This window comes from Natrix helvetica (assembly GCF_964273705.1).
Source record: "Natrix helvetica genome assembly, chromosome: 4".
Lineage (NCBI taxonomy): Eukaryota > Metazoa > Chordata > Lepidosauria > Squamata > Natricidae > Natrix > Natrix helvetica.
This window is the reverse complement of record NC_138550.1, coordinates 74,145,889-74,164,030: the sequence shown is the minus strand read 5'-3', so window position 1 is coordinate 74,164,030 and position 18,142 is coordinate 74,145,889. Positions and strand designations below refer to the sequence as shown.

Sequence of the window (18,142 nt, the reverse complement as noted above, 5' to 3'; positions counted from 1 at the left end):
CTTTTTCAATCTTCTCTCCCAGCTTCCCTAGAAAGTTAATGGGGAAAACAACAGGGAAGGCTGCAAACTGCTGCCCCCTGCCATGAAACTAAGCTTCTGCTCTGATTCTCAGGCCTTCAATGGAATTCTCCACTAATGAACCCTTCAAAGGGCTGCAGAAGCAAACTTGCAGTAAAGAACTCTATTCCTGCAGCCTGCCATTGCCGTTCACTTCCACGCATGGGTGGGGTGTTAACTCTTCTGTAAGGCTGCAAAAATAGAGGTCAGATCCCAAAGATCCCAGCACCATTCCTGCAGCTCATTAGAGCAGTTCCTTTCCATGCACACAGGAGAGCTGAACTTGACATGCCGTTCTTTCGCTAGGTCCGCTTAATGACCCAGGAGATCGTTTGATGACCACAACCAGGAGTGCCAGGATTGCAGTCATTGAGCAACAGCAGTCATAGGGGTGATTAATGACTACTTTGCTGAATGACTGACATTCCAGGCCCAATTATGGTTCTAACATGAGGACTATCTGTACTAACTTTGCATACTTACACAGTAATAAGCATTAAAAAATTAATACTCAGAGAAAAATTTAGAAGTAAGAAATTATTTTGTATATCTTTTTGACAATAATGGACTAACAAATTGTATTTTTTCTACTTGCTTTCTCTGTGCTTTTTGGTTTCTACTGTTAAAATTACAGTAGTAAACTAACTAAGATTTAATGTGTGCTATAATTATACCTTTTAATATCTCCCAAATTTATGATTTTGTAGATGTGGGTATAATTGAGGTACCCATATTTTGGAGTATAAGACGCACCAAGGTTTTGAAGAGGCAAAATAAAAAAAGTAGGTAGGTAGATAGAGGGATAGAGAGGAAGAGAAAGAGAGAGAAATACAGTAGATAGGTAGGGAGGGAGAGAGAGGGTAGGTAGGTAGGTAGGTAGATAAAGGGATAGAGAGAGAGAAATATAGAGCGATAGAGAGAAATACAGTAGATAGGTAGGGAGAGGGAGAGAGAGAGTAGGTAGATTGGTAGGTAGAGGGATAGAGAGAGAGAGAAATATAGTAGCTAGGTAGGGAGAGAGAGAGAGAGTGGGTAGGTAGGTAGGTAGGTAGGTAGGTAGGTAGATGTTCCCAGGTGTATTTATCCATGTGAAAGAAATCACTGACAATCTGCAGCACATAAGACTTTGTTTCTGCTGGCACAGCACTTGATCAATGTAATTCTCATCACTCAGTTAAAGAGCTTTCCAAAAGGGAAAAAAAAGCATTCTGCAAACCTCCCCAAAACGGCCCGTTTTTCATGAAAACGGCCCCTTTCTTTTTTTAAAAAAGGCATGAATAGCCTTGGGGGGCTTGCAGAGTGCTCCGGGGGGGGCAAAAATGAGCAAAAAATGGCCCATTTTTGACAAAATGGGCCCTTTTTTCCTCAAAAAAACTGCATGCATAACCTTAGGGAGGCTTATAGAGTGTTGCTGGAGGGGCAAAAATGGTCCATTTTTTGCTCATTTCTGCCCTCCCCACCCCCTAGGTGCTCTCTGAAAACCTCCATAAGGGTATGCATGGCCATTTTGGTGAAGGGGAAGGGCTTTGGGAGGTAAAAAATGCTGTATTCAGTGTATAAGACACACCCAGATTTTCAGCCTCTTTTTTGAGGAAAAAAGGTGCGTCTTATACTCTGGAAAATATGGTATATCAAGTTAATAATTGAATATTAATTGTAGAAGTTTTTTTACTTGCCGTTGTCATTATGCAAGAATATATACAATTACTTACGTTAAGTCCCATTGTGTAAGACTAATTTTAAGTAAGTGAAAATCAGATTGTAGCTGCGCAAATAAATAAATAAATAATTTTCAGAAAGAACCCAACTTTCATTTTAACCTAACGTATTTTTCGGAGTACAAGCCGCACCTTGATTTTTGGGGAGGAAAACCGGGGAAAAAATTTCTGCCTCTGCCTGCCAGCATCCATTGGCTAGCGTACTTGCAGCAAACAGCAAATGGCCTGGTCAGCTTTAGCACATTATTGCAGCCTGATTCAGCAAGAGCAGCTGATTGGCAGGTGGAATACCCCCCCAATCAGCTGTTCCAGGCTGCAGGGATTGCCACAGACCATCGCCTCCTCTGTGCCTTGCATTTTCGGGTGGTTCCAGGTGGCAGGGATCCTCACTTCCATTCGGATTTTGATAGCGAACACCACAGAACTTTTTATCCATTAAAAAAAAAAACTATCAACCTACACGCATTTAACTGGAGTGGGTGGAGTGGGGTGGGGTGGGGTATGATTTTCATAGGGGCAGAAGAGGGACTTGGCACCGAAGGGGCAGGCAGAACGGTGAGCCACCTTGCTTTACACCTCCTGCGTAGTGCCTGCTTCACCAACAGACTCCCGTCCTCCACGCTCCCAAGGCCACTTCGGGAATCAGGCTCCAACCGAGGCAGCAAAGGCACAGGGGACTTGCTGGGAAGCCCAGCAATCTGTTTACAAGATGACAGCGTCCAGGAGGACTAAAGTGCTGCATCTCTACCGGGCTTTGCTGCAAGAAAGCTTAGTTTTCAATGTCGACAGCTATTGGTTGGAAGATGGGGGGCATCTCGGGAGTGGAGCCTTCGGTGCCAATTCCCTCTTCTTCCCCCATGGAAATCATACCCCACCCCACCCGCTCCAGTTAAATGTGTGTAGGGTGATAGAGTTTGTTTTAAATGGATTAAAAGATCTATGCTGCTCATTATTAAAATCCAAGTGGAAGTGAGGATTCCCGCCCCCTGGAACCGCCCGAAAATGTGACGCACGGAGGCTGAAAATGTCTGAAGGGTGGGGGCCAACAGAGCTACATTCAGAGTATAAGACACCCAGATTTTCACCCTCTTATTTGGGGGGGAAAGGTCCGTCTTTTTTAAAAAAAGTTTTTTTTAATTTTTAAACAAACAAAAGCAAACAAAAAAACATAAAACACATAAAACCTTCTTCCATTTCATATAGTGTGTCGGTTACAAGATTTTGTGCGTCCTTTACATGGTCACCACTTACAATTATATATCGAATCACAAATTGTTCATTAGAGAAACATAAGTACATTAATATTAAATGTCAATTTTTCAACTAATTATTATTCCTTAATTTTAAATAAGATATTCTGAAGATTGAATCCATACATACAACATCATTTTGCCTCAATAGTTCAACTCCAATTATTATTCCTACATTTTAAACAAAATATTCTATATATTGAAATCATACATACAACATTATTCTATTACATCATTCTAATCTGTTTAACAGTGCTAAACCCTTATAGTATTGCATATATCATTCTATTATTCTTAAAATATAAAACGTTTTCCCACTTTTTCCATTACCATGATTTTTTATCTAACCATTGATAAAATAAATCCCAAACCTTGTAAAATTGTTCATCAGCTTGTTCTCTAATTTCAAATGTCAATTTACTAATTTCCTCACATTCCATAATTTTTTGAATAGTTTCCTCCTGCGTTGGTATTTTCTCATTTTTCCAATTTTTTGCAAATACAATTCTAGCTGCTGTTAAAACATTTACAATCAAGTATTTCAAGTCTCTATTATATATTTCTGGTATAATTCCCAATAAAAAAAGTCTCTGGTTTAAAGTCTATACGTTTTTGTGTCATTTTCTCCAACCACATGTGGATCTTAGTCCAATATCTTTTAGCTTCTGCGCAAGTCCACCACATATGGTAATATGAACCCAGTGTCTGGTGACATTTCCAACACTTTTCTGATTTATTCTTGAACATTCTTGCTATTCTCGTCGGGGGTAGATGCTACCTGTAAAACATCTTATACAAATTTTCTTTATATGCTGTTGACATTGTCATTTTGTAATTTTGGGACCACAATTTCTGCCACTTCTCTAATTTAATCCCATGCCCAAAAATTTTCCCCCAAGCTATCAAAGTTCCTTTAACTTATTCTTCTTCTAACTTAACCTCTAATAAGTGTCCATAAAGTTTTAAAATTATTTTTTCATCAGTACCCATCAAAATTTTATCTAACAGTCATTTTATCATAAAAACCTTCCTCTTTATGGTCCTTGTCATATCTAGATTGTATTTGCACATATGAAAACTAATTCATCTTTATACCTTCCTCTTCCAGATCTTGCATAGATTTAAGTTCACCCTCTGTATTCAATATTTCACCATATCTGTTTGTTCCTTTTTGTATATTATTGCGTATGAAAAGGCTTCGATAGTTGATAGCCAGACTGGAATTTTTAAATAATATTGTCTTTTAATCTTCTCCCAATTTAGTAGCAAAGCCTTCTGTAGGTAATGTCTTCTAAAATACCCCTGTGTTTTAGTTCCCTTGTACCATAAAAAGGCATGCCGAAAAGGTCCGTCTTATACTCCGAAAAATACAGTAAGTCTTAGAGCTTTTGAAATTATAAACTCTTTTTGTAATGTTCACTTTGTTAATTTTATCTTTGATTATTTGAATGTAGTTACTAAAACTTGAATGAAAATTATTGAATTGCAATGGATACAAAGCATATCTACTGTGAATTATCTCTTATTAGCTCGTCCCATTTTCTTGATGTTCCAGTCATTAATATGTTTTTACTCATTTGTCACAAAATAGTAATCCATGTGAAGTCCCATGATATTTGAAAAAAGGAAGTTATTTAACATGCAGAAAATATTTTTTATACAATCTTCTCTGATGAAGCTGATACACTGTTGGTATTATAATTTCATTCCTATAGCCTACCTCCTCAAACTCTTCTGTCATTCTGATTAATAGCAAATCCATTTGCTGTTACAGCTTCGTCACTTGGGAAATGATGAAGTTCATGTTATCTGGTCTGAACACACCAGAAATTATCGCAGGGGCATTATACCAACAGATTTTGGTGACGTTTTAATTGTTATTTATCCAATGAGGAACCGTATGTTCTACATCGAGATTATGAAGAAACCACAGGTAAGTCCTGAAGTTCAATACAACAAGGTCAGGTTCTTATAATAGTAGAATAATTCTTAATTCTAAAGAAAATTTATTCTTAAAAATTGTTTTTTCTCTTAATGAAATGGAAAATTCCATGTTAAGTAGTCTGGTATATTTATAAGTGGAGGTGAATTGATTTAATTACTGACAGATGTGTAACTTGTACCTGTTTAGAAGCTTTGCAGAAAAAAGTATATGTGTTATACACACATACATATACACACACATTCATTCATTTATTACAAAGTCATTCAGGAACTGTAGAAAAATGAGAGAAAGTAGAATAAAATTACTTCCTTTAATGTATATACATGGCTTCAAAGTGTACAAAAAATGAAGTTCAACATTTAAATTTTAAATTAATAACATATTCCTGCTTTTTCTCCCCACCAAGATGAATCTACAGCAACTACAAAAGTAAAATCAGATAAAAATAAAAAATGCAAAAGTTAGGTTTGATGTTAAAATGAATTTGAAATGATATTGAATTCTTTCTGTAGTTGAAACTAACATTGATATAATCTCATGGCATTTTTCTACATTCATATTAGTATTGATGAATAGTATTTTTCCCTTGTCTTTATACTGTACTTCTTCAAAACATTCTTGCTACTCTTGTAAGTACTGTAACTAAATCAAATGTTGCCTTCTATTTGTGTTTGTTTTTATCTCCTGTAATTGGCATGCCATTTTAGAATTATCCAGAACAGAAAAGTTCCTTCGGAATAAGATAATTGGGGTTGTTTTATTCAGGAATCCTCCTGCATATAGCATGACATTTCACACTGCTTGTGGTGACATCCTTTAGACCAGGGATATCACTCAATTTCATCGAGGGCCGCATAAGGGTTGTATTTGACCTGGGGGGGGGCAGGGAGGCTGTGATGGCCCGAGTGCTCTGCCAGTGAAAACAGGCTCCTGAGCTCCATTTTTGGCTGCAACGGCCTCCTGCAACCGAGGGCATATTCTATATTCTAAATGGAATTGGGGTACTTGAACCTATAATGAACTTTTATGAATTGCTTTTGCTCTTCCTCTTTTTCCATACTTCATTGAAAACAATTTGTTCTGGTGTTCTAATTTCTGTATAGCTGGGACTATGTACAAAAGATGAAACCCTGGAGATCACTTCTGGTTTCCGAAGGCAACGGGCGTTGGTCCGCTGTTCGCTTCTCCGGTGGACTCCTTTTAGGAGCACAGGTGGTCTTGGAGGTACCACCTGCCGTAGGGTGGCTTGCTGGAACCCCCCAGATAGGCGGCAGCCATGGGGGGGTCTCCAGTTTCGCCTTAGGAGCCGGGGAGCGTAGGGGGTGCATAACAGCACCTTCACTGAATGGATTCTGGAAGGAAAGTGTTAACTACATGCAGCGGCTGAAGTGCTGGAGGTGAGAAATTCGCTCCAATCTCCTTAATTGCTTTCAACTGATGAGCAGCAGCTTTTTTATAAATTGTGGATTCAATCTGTTTGAAGTAGGAAGATTGGAGGGAGGTTGCTTTTTTTCTTCTACCCCTCTCAGGCAAAGCGGCATTTGGACTGTCTCTCAATCTCGGAATGGAGATAGAGAGCAAAAAGTTGAATTAGCCACTTGAACTAACTATGTGAAAAGATTTATATCATAACTGCAAGAGCTGATTGCTGAGTTGTTTTGAAAGCTTTATGGAAGTTTTTAAAGTTCTATTCCTGATTCCGAGGAGGAGCCAAGATGGCCTTCTTCCTTCTTCTTCTTCGCACTTATAAATGAAGTCTGCCTTTTGAAACTACCTTTGAAGAAAGTCTGGCTTTATATTATCCCCCCTGAAGGGCTCTTGCAGCCTCTCCTGTTACGTGGTCTTTCTGGATTTGGATTATTTGATTTCTTTTTTTTTTCTTTTTTTTTGAGTGACTTCTTGGCTTGGAACTGTGACAGAGGGTTAATTTTCACTTTTGGATTTGCCTGTTTTCTCGGACTCGCTCACCTGCGCGCTTCACAGACGCCATATCTTTTGCAAAAGATTTATACTCTTTCTGAACTTGGACAAGGGGGCCCAGAAAACCACCTACAGGCAAAGCAGCCTCGGCACCGACTTCTACTGCATCCAGTCCAACGACTCAACAGACAAAAATTTCATCATTTTCACAAGAAAGGACTGGAGAGAGTTCAAAAGATTTATCTGTTACTCAAATGTTTCAAGCTCTTATGCAGGGACAAAATGAGTTGAAAAAGGAGGTAGCAGATTTTAGAGAAGAACTTAAAAGTGTGCAGCAACAAATAACAGAAAATAAACAGAGAATTGGTGTGCTAGAGGAGGGCGCGATTGGGCTGGGAGAGGAGGTTAAGGCAGTCCAGAAGGGGAATATAGAATTGGAAAACTTTATGGCAAAGATAGAACTTGAAAGAATGTCCTTCTTTCTCAGATTCCAGAATCTACCGGAGACAGAAGATGAAGATCTTAAGGATATTATGAGTACAATTTTAGCAGAATATATTAAAAGAGATAAAGAACAGTTGTGGTGGGATATGGATCTGGTTTGCAGGATTAATTCAGCATATGCCAGAACACATAATGTTCCAAGGGAAGTACATGTTAAATTTCTTAGGAAGACCACGAGGGATGAGATTCTAGGGGCTCAGAGGGGGAGACCACTAAAATATAAAGAAATTGCCATTCTTAAGCAAATTCCAAAAAAAATAAGAGATAAGAGGAGGAAGTATTCCTCCTTATCAAAGAAATTATATAATAAGGGAATTTGGTTTAGATGTTTATTGCCAGAAGGAATGCTGATCTTCTGGGAGGGAAACAGAATTAGAATTAACATATTTGTGGAGGCAGAGGCCTTCATTAAAAAACATAGTGCCCTCCTAGGAAATATAAGAAGTAATGAAAAAGGCGACAACACACAAGACTTGAAGGAAGGAGGGGCTGCGGCTCTGCCTGGGGACAGGGGGGAGGGAACAATAATAGAAAGACTCAGGTCACAAAAATAAATATATCTGGAATATCATTCTAATTGTTGATATATTAGAAAGTGGCAAAAGAGATGATTGAACACATGGTTGATACAATGTATAATAAGATGCTGTTTCTGCTTATCTTTTATCCTTTGGGGTTTTTTTCTGTAAAAAGTTGTGAGAATTGGAGAGATTCCTACCTGTAGCACGATGGAACTGCCCAAAAATTTTTTTTGTATATCCACCTACCCTTTTCCCATAAATTTTAAAAACCAATAAAATTCTTTTTAAAAAAAAGATGAAACCCTGCATGTGGAACTCTGTCTTGAAAAGAGCATTCCTTTTGTTCATTCTGATAACTTAAAAGCCACACGTATTTTCACTTATTTCTGCAGGCTTGTTGATGTGTTGAGTTTTTTTCTTTGATACACTTTTCTGTTTGTACAGTTTCTCTACTTTTAATTTAGTATATGTTCTTCCTATTTATAATATTTTTGATATTTTGTTGAAAACTGTCCTGATAATATGCTTCAAACTGTGTAAAATCATCATTAAAAACCAAAAATAAGCAAAGCACAGAACCAATAATAGAAAAGCAAAGTCAAGAAAGCCATATATTACCCTAGATAGCTCCCTGCAAAGCTTAGGCTGGTCTCTTAAACAAAATCTAGAGCAATTGCAGCTTGTGTGATTAAATCTGCTATGGTGTGCTACCTAGGAGAAAGATACAGGCTGTTTCAGTAATTGCAAATGCCAACAAAGAGAAGGTGATGGCTCTATTGGAGCTTCCAAGGTTGAGAAAGGTTGCTTAACTTCTTAGACATAATAGTCAAGTAGTTTTTTCTTCTATTGGAGCTTCTGGAATAGTTTCTTAGGGCACATCTGCCTCCCATATCATTATTTCCCCTATGCATAGACATGTTCATCAGAGCTAAAGCAGCAGGTTTTTTTATCACAAATGCTTAGAAATATTTACAAAATGAATTTAAATTTTAAAGTATTATCTATTTATGTGGTTGACATTGACTTGAAGGCATCTAATCAATATATACTGAAGATATACTGGAAGGTGGAAACAAATTAAGAAATTAAAATACAAATCATAGAATGGAGATGTGTGGAGTGATTTAACTCAACAAAACCTCAGTTATTGGGACAAAAAAGCCAGCTAAAATTCTAAGAAGTGGCTTCAGGGCCAACTGTCCAAGATAGTACTGGTAATATTCTCCCCTCTTTGAAGATGAGGTGAAAGGATGCTATCATTACTGTGGCTGTAGAAGACCAGGTATAGTTGATGAAAATGGAGATCAGGCTGTATAGCTAGTTCCCTTGTAGTTAAGGATAGCAGAAATGGAAGCTTAAGATGAAAGTTTCTGACATGTCTTTCACAGAAAACGCAGGGCAATCAGAGCCATGGTCACAAAATAAACAGAACTATGGACATAGCAGGAGCTGGTTTAGGAGAGGATGTGAAGTATCTTTGATTTGTTGTTTTAAAAAACCTAGACAATCCATGACCTCTTGGATCATTGTTTCAGAGATACTTCCTTACCTAAATAGAGAAACAGAATGACCAAGGGCAGACAGAAAAGCAGTAAAAGCAGGAGCAAATTGTGACTTTCTCCTGGCTTCTGCATTGAGTTTCCTTGTGGGAATCTGGCATCCACCTGCCTGTGTTCTTCCCCTGACACTTAGATGCTTACAGGCTGCCTTTTCTGTAAGGAAGCAGCCCATTTAACCCATTTAAAATGCACATACCTCTTCAGAATGGCTTATGACTCCCAGTCCATGAAGTAAATAAAGCGGAGGGAGGAGACATCAGTGTTTTTCAGTTGTGGCCCTATACTATGAGATGCCCCCCCCCCCCCCAAGTTAGAATGGTAGTTTTAAATACTGAACTGTTCCAGCAGTATTTGGAGAATAAGAACTATACCGTTTATCATTTAGTTGTTCTATCTGCATTTTATATTATGATTTTATCTTCTTTCTATTGTCCTTCAGTACTGCTGTGTGTTATAACAATAAATGCATTTAATGTATAAAAATAAATTGAATAAACAATAAAAAGCCATGGCATCCATGGGATCCTTAAAGCCTCAAAGATATGATGAAATAAAAATATTCAACAGCCTTTTAGTAATAAAAAAACTACTGCTTTTAGACAGTCATTTCATTGATAGTTAAAACTTGGACAGCTGAAAAATGAAAGCTCTCCTGATTTCTGTTCCTGTTTTTTAATAGTTTTCTTACAAAGGCAGATGTATTTAATACAAGGAACTGAGTTAAATAGAATTAAACGTGTAATTATTTATGAACATTCATATTGTTAAATCTGTTCTGCAAAAGGATTAATCATGTTTCAGCTTTATTTCAGATGAGTCAAGTTATATAATTCCTTTTTTAAGCTTGCTATAAAACTCATAACTTACAACCATTAATATATTTTGAAGAGTTATACACATCTAGCTGTTTTAAAATTAAGAGAATCTTTTCAGTATTATATAAAATCCATATATCCATTATGACAGGTTCTTTTGGAAATCTTGAAAAAACTGAGAGCATGGGATTTAAACTCAATGTACCTCATTGGAACTCTTCGTGGCATAGTGTTGTTTTTAATTGATTCATTAAGTCATTTAAATCTATGAAAATAATCCAAATGTGGCATTAAAATGCATTAAATTGAATCTTTCTACAATGTGTTGGCAGTAAGCAAATTTACATAGCATATCATCGCCCAGTTAATTATTCATTCTGATCAAAAGATTTTGGAAAAAAAGCCCTTCACACTCTATAATGAATCCCAAAAATAAATTCAAAATGCTTTCTTTTTATTTTCTTTCTTTTTTCCCCCTTTGGGGAAAGAGTTGCCTTTGCTTTTTTATTTTCCTTTTAATTCTGTATTCATTTTTATCTTAATTTTCAATAAAAAAGAACAAAAAAATGAACATTCCATAGTTTGGGGGTAACATTCAGAGAAAAACTTGCGCTTTTATTTAGTTTTATTTTTGATTGAATAATACATGGTTATATAACCTCAAAATGCCTGCTTATGTTCTTAGAAAGATCTGATGTAAGAATTCATATCAAATAACGATGAGCAAAAATGATCATGTGCTCTTATTTTCCCTTCTCTTTCTTTAATCTTTAGTGCCTTCAATCATCCAGTAGCAAAATTGATGAATCTAATTTTCACCTGTTCAGCTGCTGTAATTTTTCACAGTTTACACAAATTTTTCAGTGTGTGTTTATTAATGTAGTCCTGTGGCACTGTTTGGTGTGGGGAAAATGTTCAGCTGCTTAATAAATTCATTTTAAGATGATGTCAATGGCACACTGAGTCAGCCTTCTGGGATAGTTCTTGCTGTTACCCTGAGGCACTGAAGCACTCAGAGAAAAAAAGAAAAGGTGCTCAGATTCAGAAGCAGATGACGTGTAGAGAATTAAAAGACATTTTGCAGTTAGAAATTTGCATCAGAATGAAGAGTAGTAATATCCGACATATTGAAGTTTGTTGAAATCAAGCATCTGTTTGGCACTCCGTAATGAAATCTCTTTCATTGAAATGTATTTACATAACACTTTTAGATTAAGTTTATTAATATTAAAGTTTATCAATTTGTCATGTGGGTTTTTAAACTGAACCTCCTGCCCTGTTTTCAAGCCGGGGGTTTCCAGAGCCTCTTTTATGTTATTAAAATTCAGATGTATAACTTGATTAAAAAGATTGGTTTTGACCAATAAAAAAATCTAGCACTAAAAAAGAGAAGAGAGAGAACACTGTGCTTTTAAGCAGAAGAATCAAATTTCAATTTTAACTTGCTGAAAGTTTTGTTGAAGACCTCTTTGTGAAGAGGTTTCAAGAGATTTCAGTGTAACAGCTTACCTAGCTTTCTGAGTAAGGTTGCTTGCTTGTAGACCTCCATTGCTCAATTGGGTAAATCATCAGTGCAAGTCAGTGTAGGTTTTGCTCCCTATACATAGTAGGTTGCCCTGCCAGAGCTTATGCATTTTATTTTATTGCAGCTTATCTCTCTATAAACCAGTAATTTGATGTAGGTAGCCTTTATTTATCAACCACATTTGGGACTGGAAACTTGTTCATTAAGTAATTAGTTGGTGAACTGCAACTGGGCGTGCAATCTTCCTTCAGCTTTCCTTTATAAATCTGTGAAGGTTGTCAGTTCTAGGACTGGTGGTAAGTGATCATATTTATACCTGCAAATGGCTGTTGTATAAGGCAGTCACTAAGTGAAGGCCATTTGTATAGGGTTGTGAGAGGTATAGATTCTAGGAATCTAATTTCTTCTTTCCTATCTCATGCCAATATTTTATCAATGTCAATAAAGGAGACTATTTGTAGCTGAGGGTTGAAATGAGGGGTCCTGGGTGCTCTCTGAGTTTGATTGTTTTCTTGTAGATATTTCAAAATATGATGATGTTATCTAGTTTGGGTAAAGAAACTTCAGCAAGAAGACAATCAAGCTCAGAGAGCACCCAGGACCCCTCAATATTAATATTCCAACATTGGGATTTCTCACTCTTGGAAGGAACCAGTTGGAAGATAATATTTAAATATTAGACTCTCCCCCTCTAACACCATGTCTTTTGTAATGCTTATATTAAAAGTGGTTGCTGTTATTCAATTTCTAGACAACTTTCTTAAAGCAACTTTTAAGTACAATCTAAAATATATTTGCAAATATATGATAGGAAGAAGCTTGTTTAAGTTATGCATTAATCATTAAAAAATCCTCTGGAAAAAATAAGACCAAAATTGAATTTATTGTCCATTAAAAATATAATTATAGTGATACAATCAACACATTTCAGGGGCAAATGTGACCGACCTTTGGTCAATCAGCTACTGACCATGGAATGAATGAAAGTGTCTTGTAGAGATAAATACTGGCTGGTTGCAATTCTTGGTATTTAAACTGAGTTCTCTAATCAAATGAAAAAGCTGTCATTTCTTTTTTCAGGTTCCAGGATCCATGGTAACGTTTGGCCTTTTACATTCATAATGTTAGCCTTTTTGTTTGCATCCAGGTAGTGACATCTGGAGTAATGTTAACATTTACCAATTTTGTGGTTCCGGTTCCGGCGGCGGCGGCGACGGGCAGCTCTTTGCCCGCTCCGGCTCCCCGGTGGGCTTCCCCACTCCTTGGGGGGCACAGGACACCCCGCAGAGGGGTCCTGCCGGAGGGGCGGCATCGCGGAGGACTCCTGCAGCGGCGGTAGCCGGCGGTAGCTCTCTCGCGCGCCCAAGGCACCGGGGAGCAAGCTCGGAGGGCGCTTCGCGTTCCTACGCCTCGCGCCTCGCTATAAGCCGACTGGAGAATGCTACAATTGAAGGAAGCAGCTGCGGTGCGGTGAGGTTGCTTCTCTCTTCATCCCTTACTTTGCATGAAGATTTACTCAGCTTTTAAAACTTTAAAATAACTTTCGGAGCATTTTAGAGGTGCGGCTAGAGGGAGGGGGGTTTTCCCCCCCCCCTTGGACAAGCGGCGAGAAACAATTTTGCTCTCAGCCCCCGGGGAAGGAGGAGGGGGGAGAGCCAACGAATGAAGCCTCACTTAGGCTGAGATGATTTTCTTTTCAATTTAATCCTACATATTACAATGATTTGAGGACTTTTGGAACTTTTTAAAACTTCGTTACGCCTCTGTGCCCAAAACTGGCAGGGCAAGATGGCACACTTCCGTTGTCTTTATGAACTCTGAAACCTGACTCCACCTTTAAAACTCAGGCTTCCGGTCTTTGTCTCCGTGTCTCCCAGAGGAATCTCTTGTGGATTGGTATTTTTTCAACCTTCTAGGGGAAATTTTCTATCTATTGCCAGACTTATTGGAGAGACTCTCTTCTGCCTGGTTCTTCTGCTCCCGGATTCACCTGGCTACCCTTCTTTTCTAACTGCTTACTTCATATTTGGACTGAACTTCTAACGTTATAAAGGATGGCATCTAAAAGACCCCCTCCTGGAAAACCTGGCTTTGCCACTTCTGCTCCAACATCCGCAACATCCAGTCCAGCCACACAGTCAAAGATAACAGAATTGATGCAACATAAGACTACAGAGATGGACTTTCAACAAATGCTTCAACAAATTCTACAGGGCCAGGAGGAAATCAAGAAACAGCTAAGGGAAATGAAAGATGAAATTAAAGAAAATCAAGCCCAAATATATAAGAACTCACAAAGACTGAATCTTGTGGAAGGGGGGGTGGAGGAGGTGAGGGGGGGGTGGAAGCTGTGCAGAAAGGGAACAAAGATCTTGACATCCAACAGATGAAATTAGAATTTGAGAGAATGTCCTATTATCTTAGATTTCAAAATGTTATAGAAGAAGATGGGGAAAATATAAGGGACATCATGACAAACATTCTGGCTGACTACATACACAAAGAAAAACAACAGATGGGGTGGGATATAGACCTGGTTTATAGAGTGAACTCAGCTTACGCTAGAACACACAATGTACCCAGGGAGGTTCACATTAAATTCCTTAGAAAAAGCACAAGAGATGAGATTCTGGGTGTACAAAGGGGGCAAGCATTGACATATCATGATATGGAGATAACCATTCTGAAGCAGATCCCTAAGAAGATTAGAGAAAAAAGAAAAAATTATTCGCAATTAGCGAATAAATTATACCAGAAAGGGGTGTGGTTTAGATGGTTGATGCCTGAAGGTATGCTGATATTCTGGGAGGAGACAAGAATCAGAATTAATTCACCCATAGAGGCGCAGGCCTTTATGGAAAAAAATAAAACACTCCTAGAGAAACCACCAGACACCACAACGGACACGCAGGACACGGGAGGGGCCAGAGCTCTGCCAGTGGAGGGAGATGGGGCAATAGCAAGAAGACTCAGATCACAGAAATAAATAAGAAAATCATATTATTATAAATTGACCGAAAGTGAAAATGGAATTATATTAGGATTTTATATTGAATTGTTTAATTTGATTGAATTTAATAATAGAACTAATATGCTGATTGTAATCAATTATATACTAATGCATTATATATAAATGTATACTATGGGTATGGAGGGAGGGGTGCCTCTCACATTTTGCAACTGCCAAAATTTGTATACCTGTCCATTTACCCTTTTCCCTATAAATTTTGAAAAACCAATAAAATTTTATTACAAAAAAAAAAAACATTTACCAATTTTGCATTAATAACTTCATAATATAAGAATCTCTGATGCAATAACTGTTACTTTTGTTATTGCTACAGTTTTATTGTTTTCACTTTTATCTTCCTGCTTGGTAACCATGCAATGATTGACAAACTTTTTTGTCTGTTTAATTAACCAATATAATTATTGGGAACTATGATTCAGTCTTTTGCTCAACAAAGCCTCAGAGAGAAAACAATAGTAGGTCTTTTAGTATGAATGCATACCACCCATCACAGATGCATTAAGATACTCTAAACAATGAGTGGGAAAGCTGCCTGTAAAAGCAGACAAAGAATGCCATAGAGACTCAATACAGTGTGCCTACCACCAGGGACACACTGAGAGGTCCCTGGGACACAGATGCCTCGTTATATTGAAGCCAGTCATCAGAGATTAATGCTCAGCCATTTGGTACAATAATTCTCTCATTCACAAGCTTTTAAACTATGTTGCTTACTATCAAAGATAGGTCTCTGAACTAAAATGCTTTGTTTAAACTGAACTGTATTTTAATTGAGTTATAGCACTACTTCATTTTGCTCAATAATTACCAACTAAGCAAAAATGTAAATGAAGATAATATTGCTTTACAATCACAAGAATTTTGAAAATCTATAGGACACTCATATTTTTCATATATGTTTTAATGGACTACAGTATAAGTTTATTAAACATGGTCCATTTTATCTGATGGATTGTCAAACTGAAATCTCATACTTATTTTAATTACTGTGACTTCATCCCTAGAATTTAGCGGGCAGTTTTGACACCAAACTGCTTGTAATCTGCTTGTAACCCTCAGGTGGTTTGTCACCACAGGTTTTTGGTTCCTCTTTTCATATAATACATACAATACATATAATACATATACTTTACTTTACTTTAATTTAGATTTTTATACCGCCCCCTCTCCCCAAAGGGACTCGGGGCGGTGTACAGTCAAATAAAAACACATCAATAAATAGAAAATACAAACACAAAGAGGAGGCAATAAGAAACTGTACATATCTGAAGTAAAGTAGTTAAAAAGCAATATTTAAATACCCTAAAAATACCCAATTAAAATATCTGCCAGGAGGTAGAATAAAACTATAAATGGGCCAGGCCGGCTAAACAGAACAGGTAAGTCTTCAGTTTTTGTCGAAAGGAGCGGAAGTCGGTGGTGGTTCTGATATCAGGGGGGAGGTCATTCCAGAGGGTTGGGCCCATCACAGAGAAGGCTCTACTCCTAGGCGCCGCCCGTTGGCATTGCTTAGTGGACGGCACCCGGAGGAGTCCTTCCCTGTGAGAGCGAATCGGTCTCAGGGAAGTGTGTGGTAGGATGCGATCCCGCAAGTACCTAGGTCCTGAGCCATGGAGCGCTTTAAAGATAGTAATTAACACCTTGAAACGCACTCGAAAGACCACAGGCAGCCAGTGCAGCTCGCGCAGGAGCGGTGTTACGTGGGAGTACCTAGTACACCCCATAATAGCCCGCGCGGCTGCATTCTGGACTAGCTGCAGTCTTCGAGCGCGTCCCAAGGGAAGCCCCATGTAGAGGGCATTGCAGTAGTCCAGCCGAGACGTCACCAGTGCATGAGTGACCGTGCGTAGGGCATCCCGGTCCAGTAGGGGGCGCAATTGGCGCACCAGGCGAACCTGATGGAACGCCCCCCTTGCCACGGCTGCCACATGGTCATCCATTGACAGCCGGGCATCTAGGAGGACGCCCAAATTGCGCGCCCGTTCCACAGGGGGCAATTGCTCGCCCCCTATGGTCAGTGATGGAATCAACTGACTGAACCGGGGTGCCGGTAGCCACAGCCACTCGGTCTTGGAGGGGTTGAGCTTGAGTCTGTTGTCCCCCATCCAGACCCCGACGGCTTCCAAACACCGGGTCATCACCTCGACAGCCTCGTTGGGGTGGTCTGGGTTGGAAATGTACAGCTGCGTATCATCAGCGTACAGATGATACTCCACCCCAAAACCACGGATGATCTCCCCCAGCGGCTTCACATATGCATTGAACAGAAGGGGCGAGAGGACCGACCCCTGAGGCACCCAAGTGAGTGACCTCAGGGTCGACCTCTGCCCCCCTGCCAACACACATTGCGTCCGGTCAGAGAGGTAGGAGCCGAACCACCGCAGAACGGTGCCTCCAACTCCCATCCCCCCCAGCCGGCGCAATAGGATACCATGGTCGATGGTATCAAAAGCCGCCGAGAGATCTAATAGGACCAGGATAGAGGAACAACCCCTATCTCTGGCCCTCCAGAGATCATCGACCAACGCGACCAAGGCCGTCTCCGTGCTGTGTCCGGGCCGGAAGCCGGACTGGCGTGGGTCTAGATATTTGGATTCCTCAAGGTGTCGTGGAAACTGCTGTGCCACCACATTCTCTACAACCTTCGCCAAAAAGGGAAGGTTGGAGACTGGACGATAATTAGCTAGCTCCATCGGGTCAAGGGAAGGCCTCTTGAGTAAGGGCCTCACCACCGCCTCTTTCAAGGCGGCAGGCAAGGACCCCTCGCTCAAAGAGGCGTTCACCAAGCCCAGTAGCCAGCCTCGTGTCACTTCCCAGGATGCCAGTACCAACCAGGAGGGACACGGGTCCATTAAACATGTGGTCGGTCGCAGCCGTCCACGCAACCTATCCAAATCCTCGGGGGCAACAGAATCAAACTCCTCCCAGAATGGTCTCACAAGACTCACTGTTGGCGGCTCCTCTGGTCCACTGAAGGGGGCCCATCCGCTCCGGATCTGAGCGATTTTGTCCTGCAGATATTCCCCAAACTCCTCTGCTCTGCCCTGTAAAGGGGCTTCCCGCGTCCTCTGTGATAAGAGAGAGCGGGTCACCCGAAATAGGGCGGCGGCGGTTATCGGCGGACGCAATAAGAGTGGCGCAATGTCTGCGTTTGGCCACTCTTAATGCCACAAGGTAAGTCCGTGAATAGACTCTTACCTGTGTTCGGTCAGATTCGGAGCGTGAGGACCTCCACCTGCCCTCTAGGCGTCTCCTATGGCGCTTCATCACCCTCAGGTCCTCGGTAAACCAAGGAGC

General features: G+C 39.6%; 1 protein-coding gene across 2 annotated transcripts in view; it reads left to right on the top strand.

The window, feature by feature from the left end:
- The window catches only part of RALGAPA2 (Ral GTPase activating protein catalytic subunit alpha 2), a 192,922-nt gene that overhangs the window by 131,495 nt on the left and 43,285 nt on the right, over positions 1-18,142 (top strand). For both annotated transcript variants that reach the window (XM_081950241.1, XM_081950242.1), the window contains one exon: positions 4,800-4,958. In XM_081950241.1, coding sequence (XP_081806367.1) covers positions 4,800-4,958 — 159 coding nt within the window. The remainder of the gene's footprint in view (positions 1-4,799; positions 4,959-18,142) is intronic.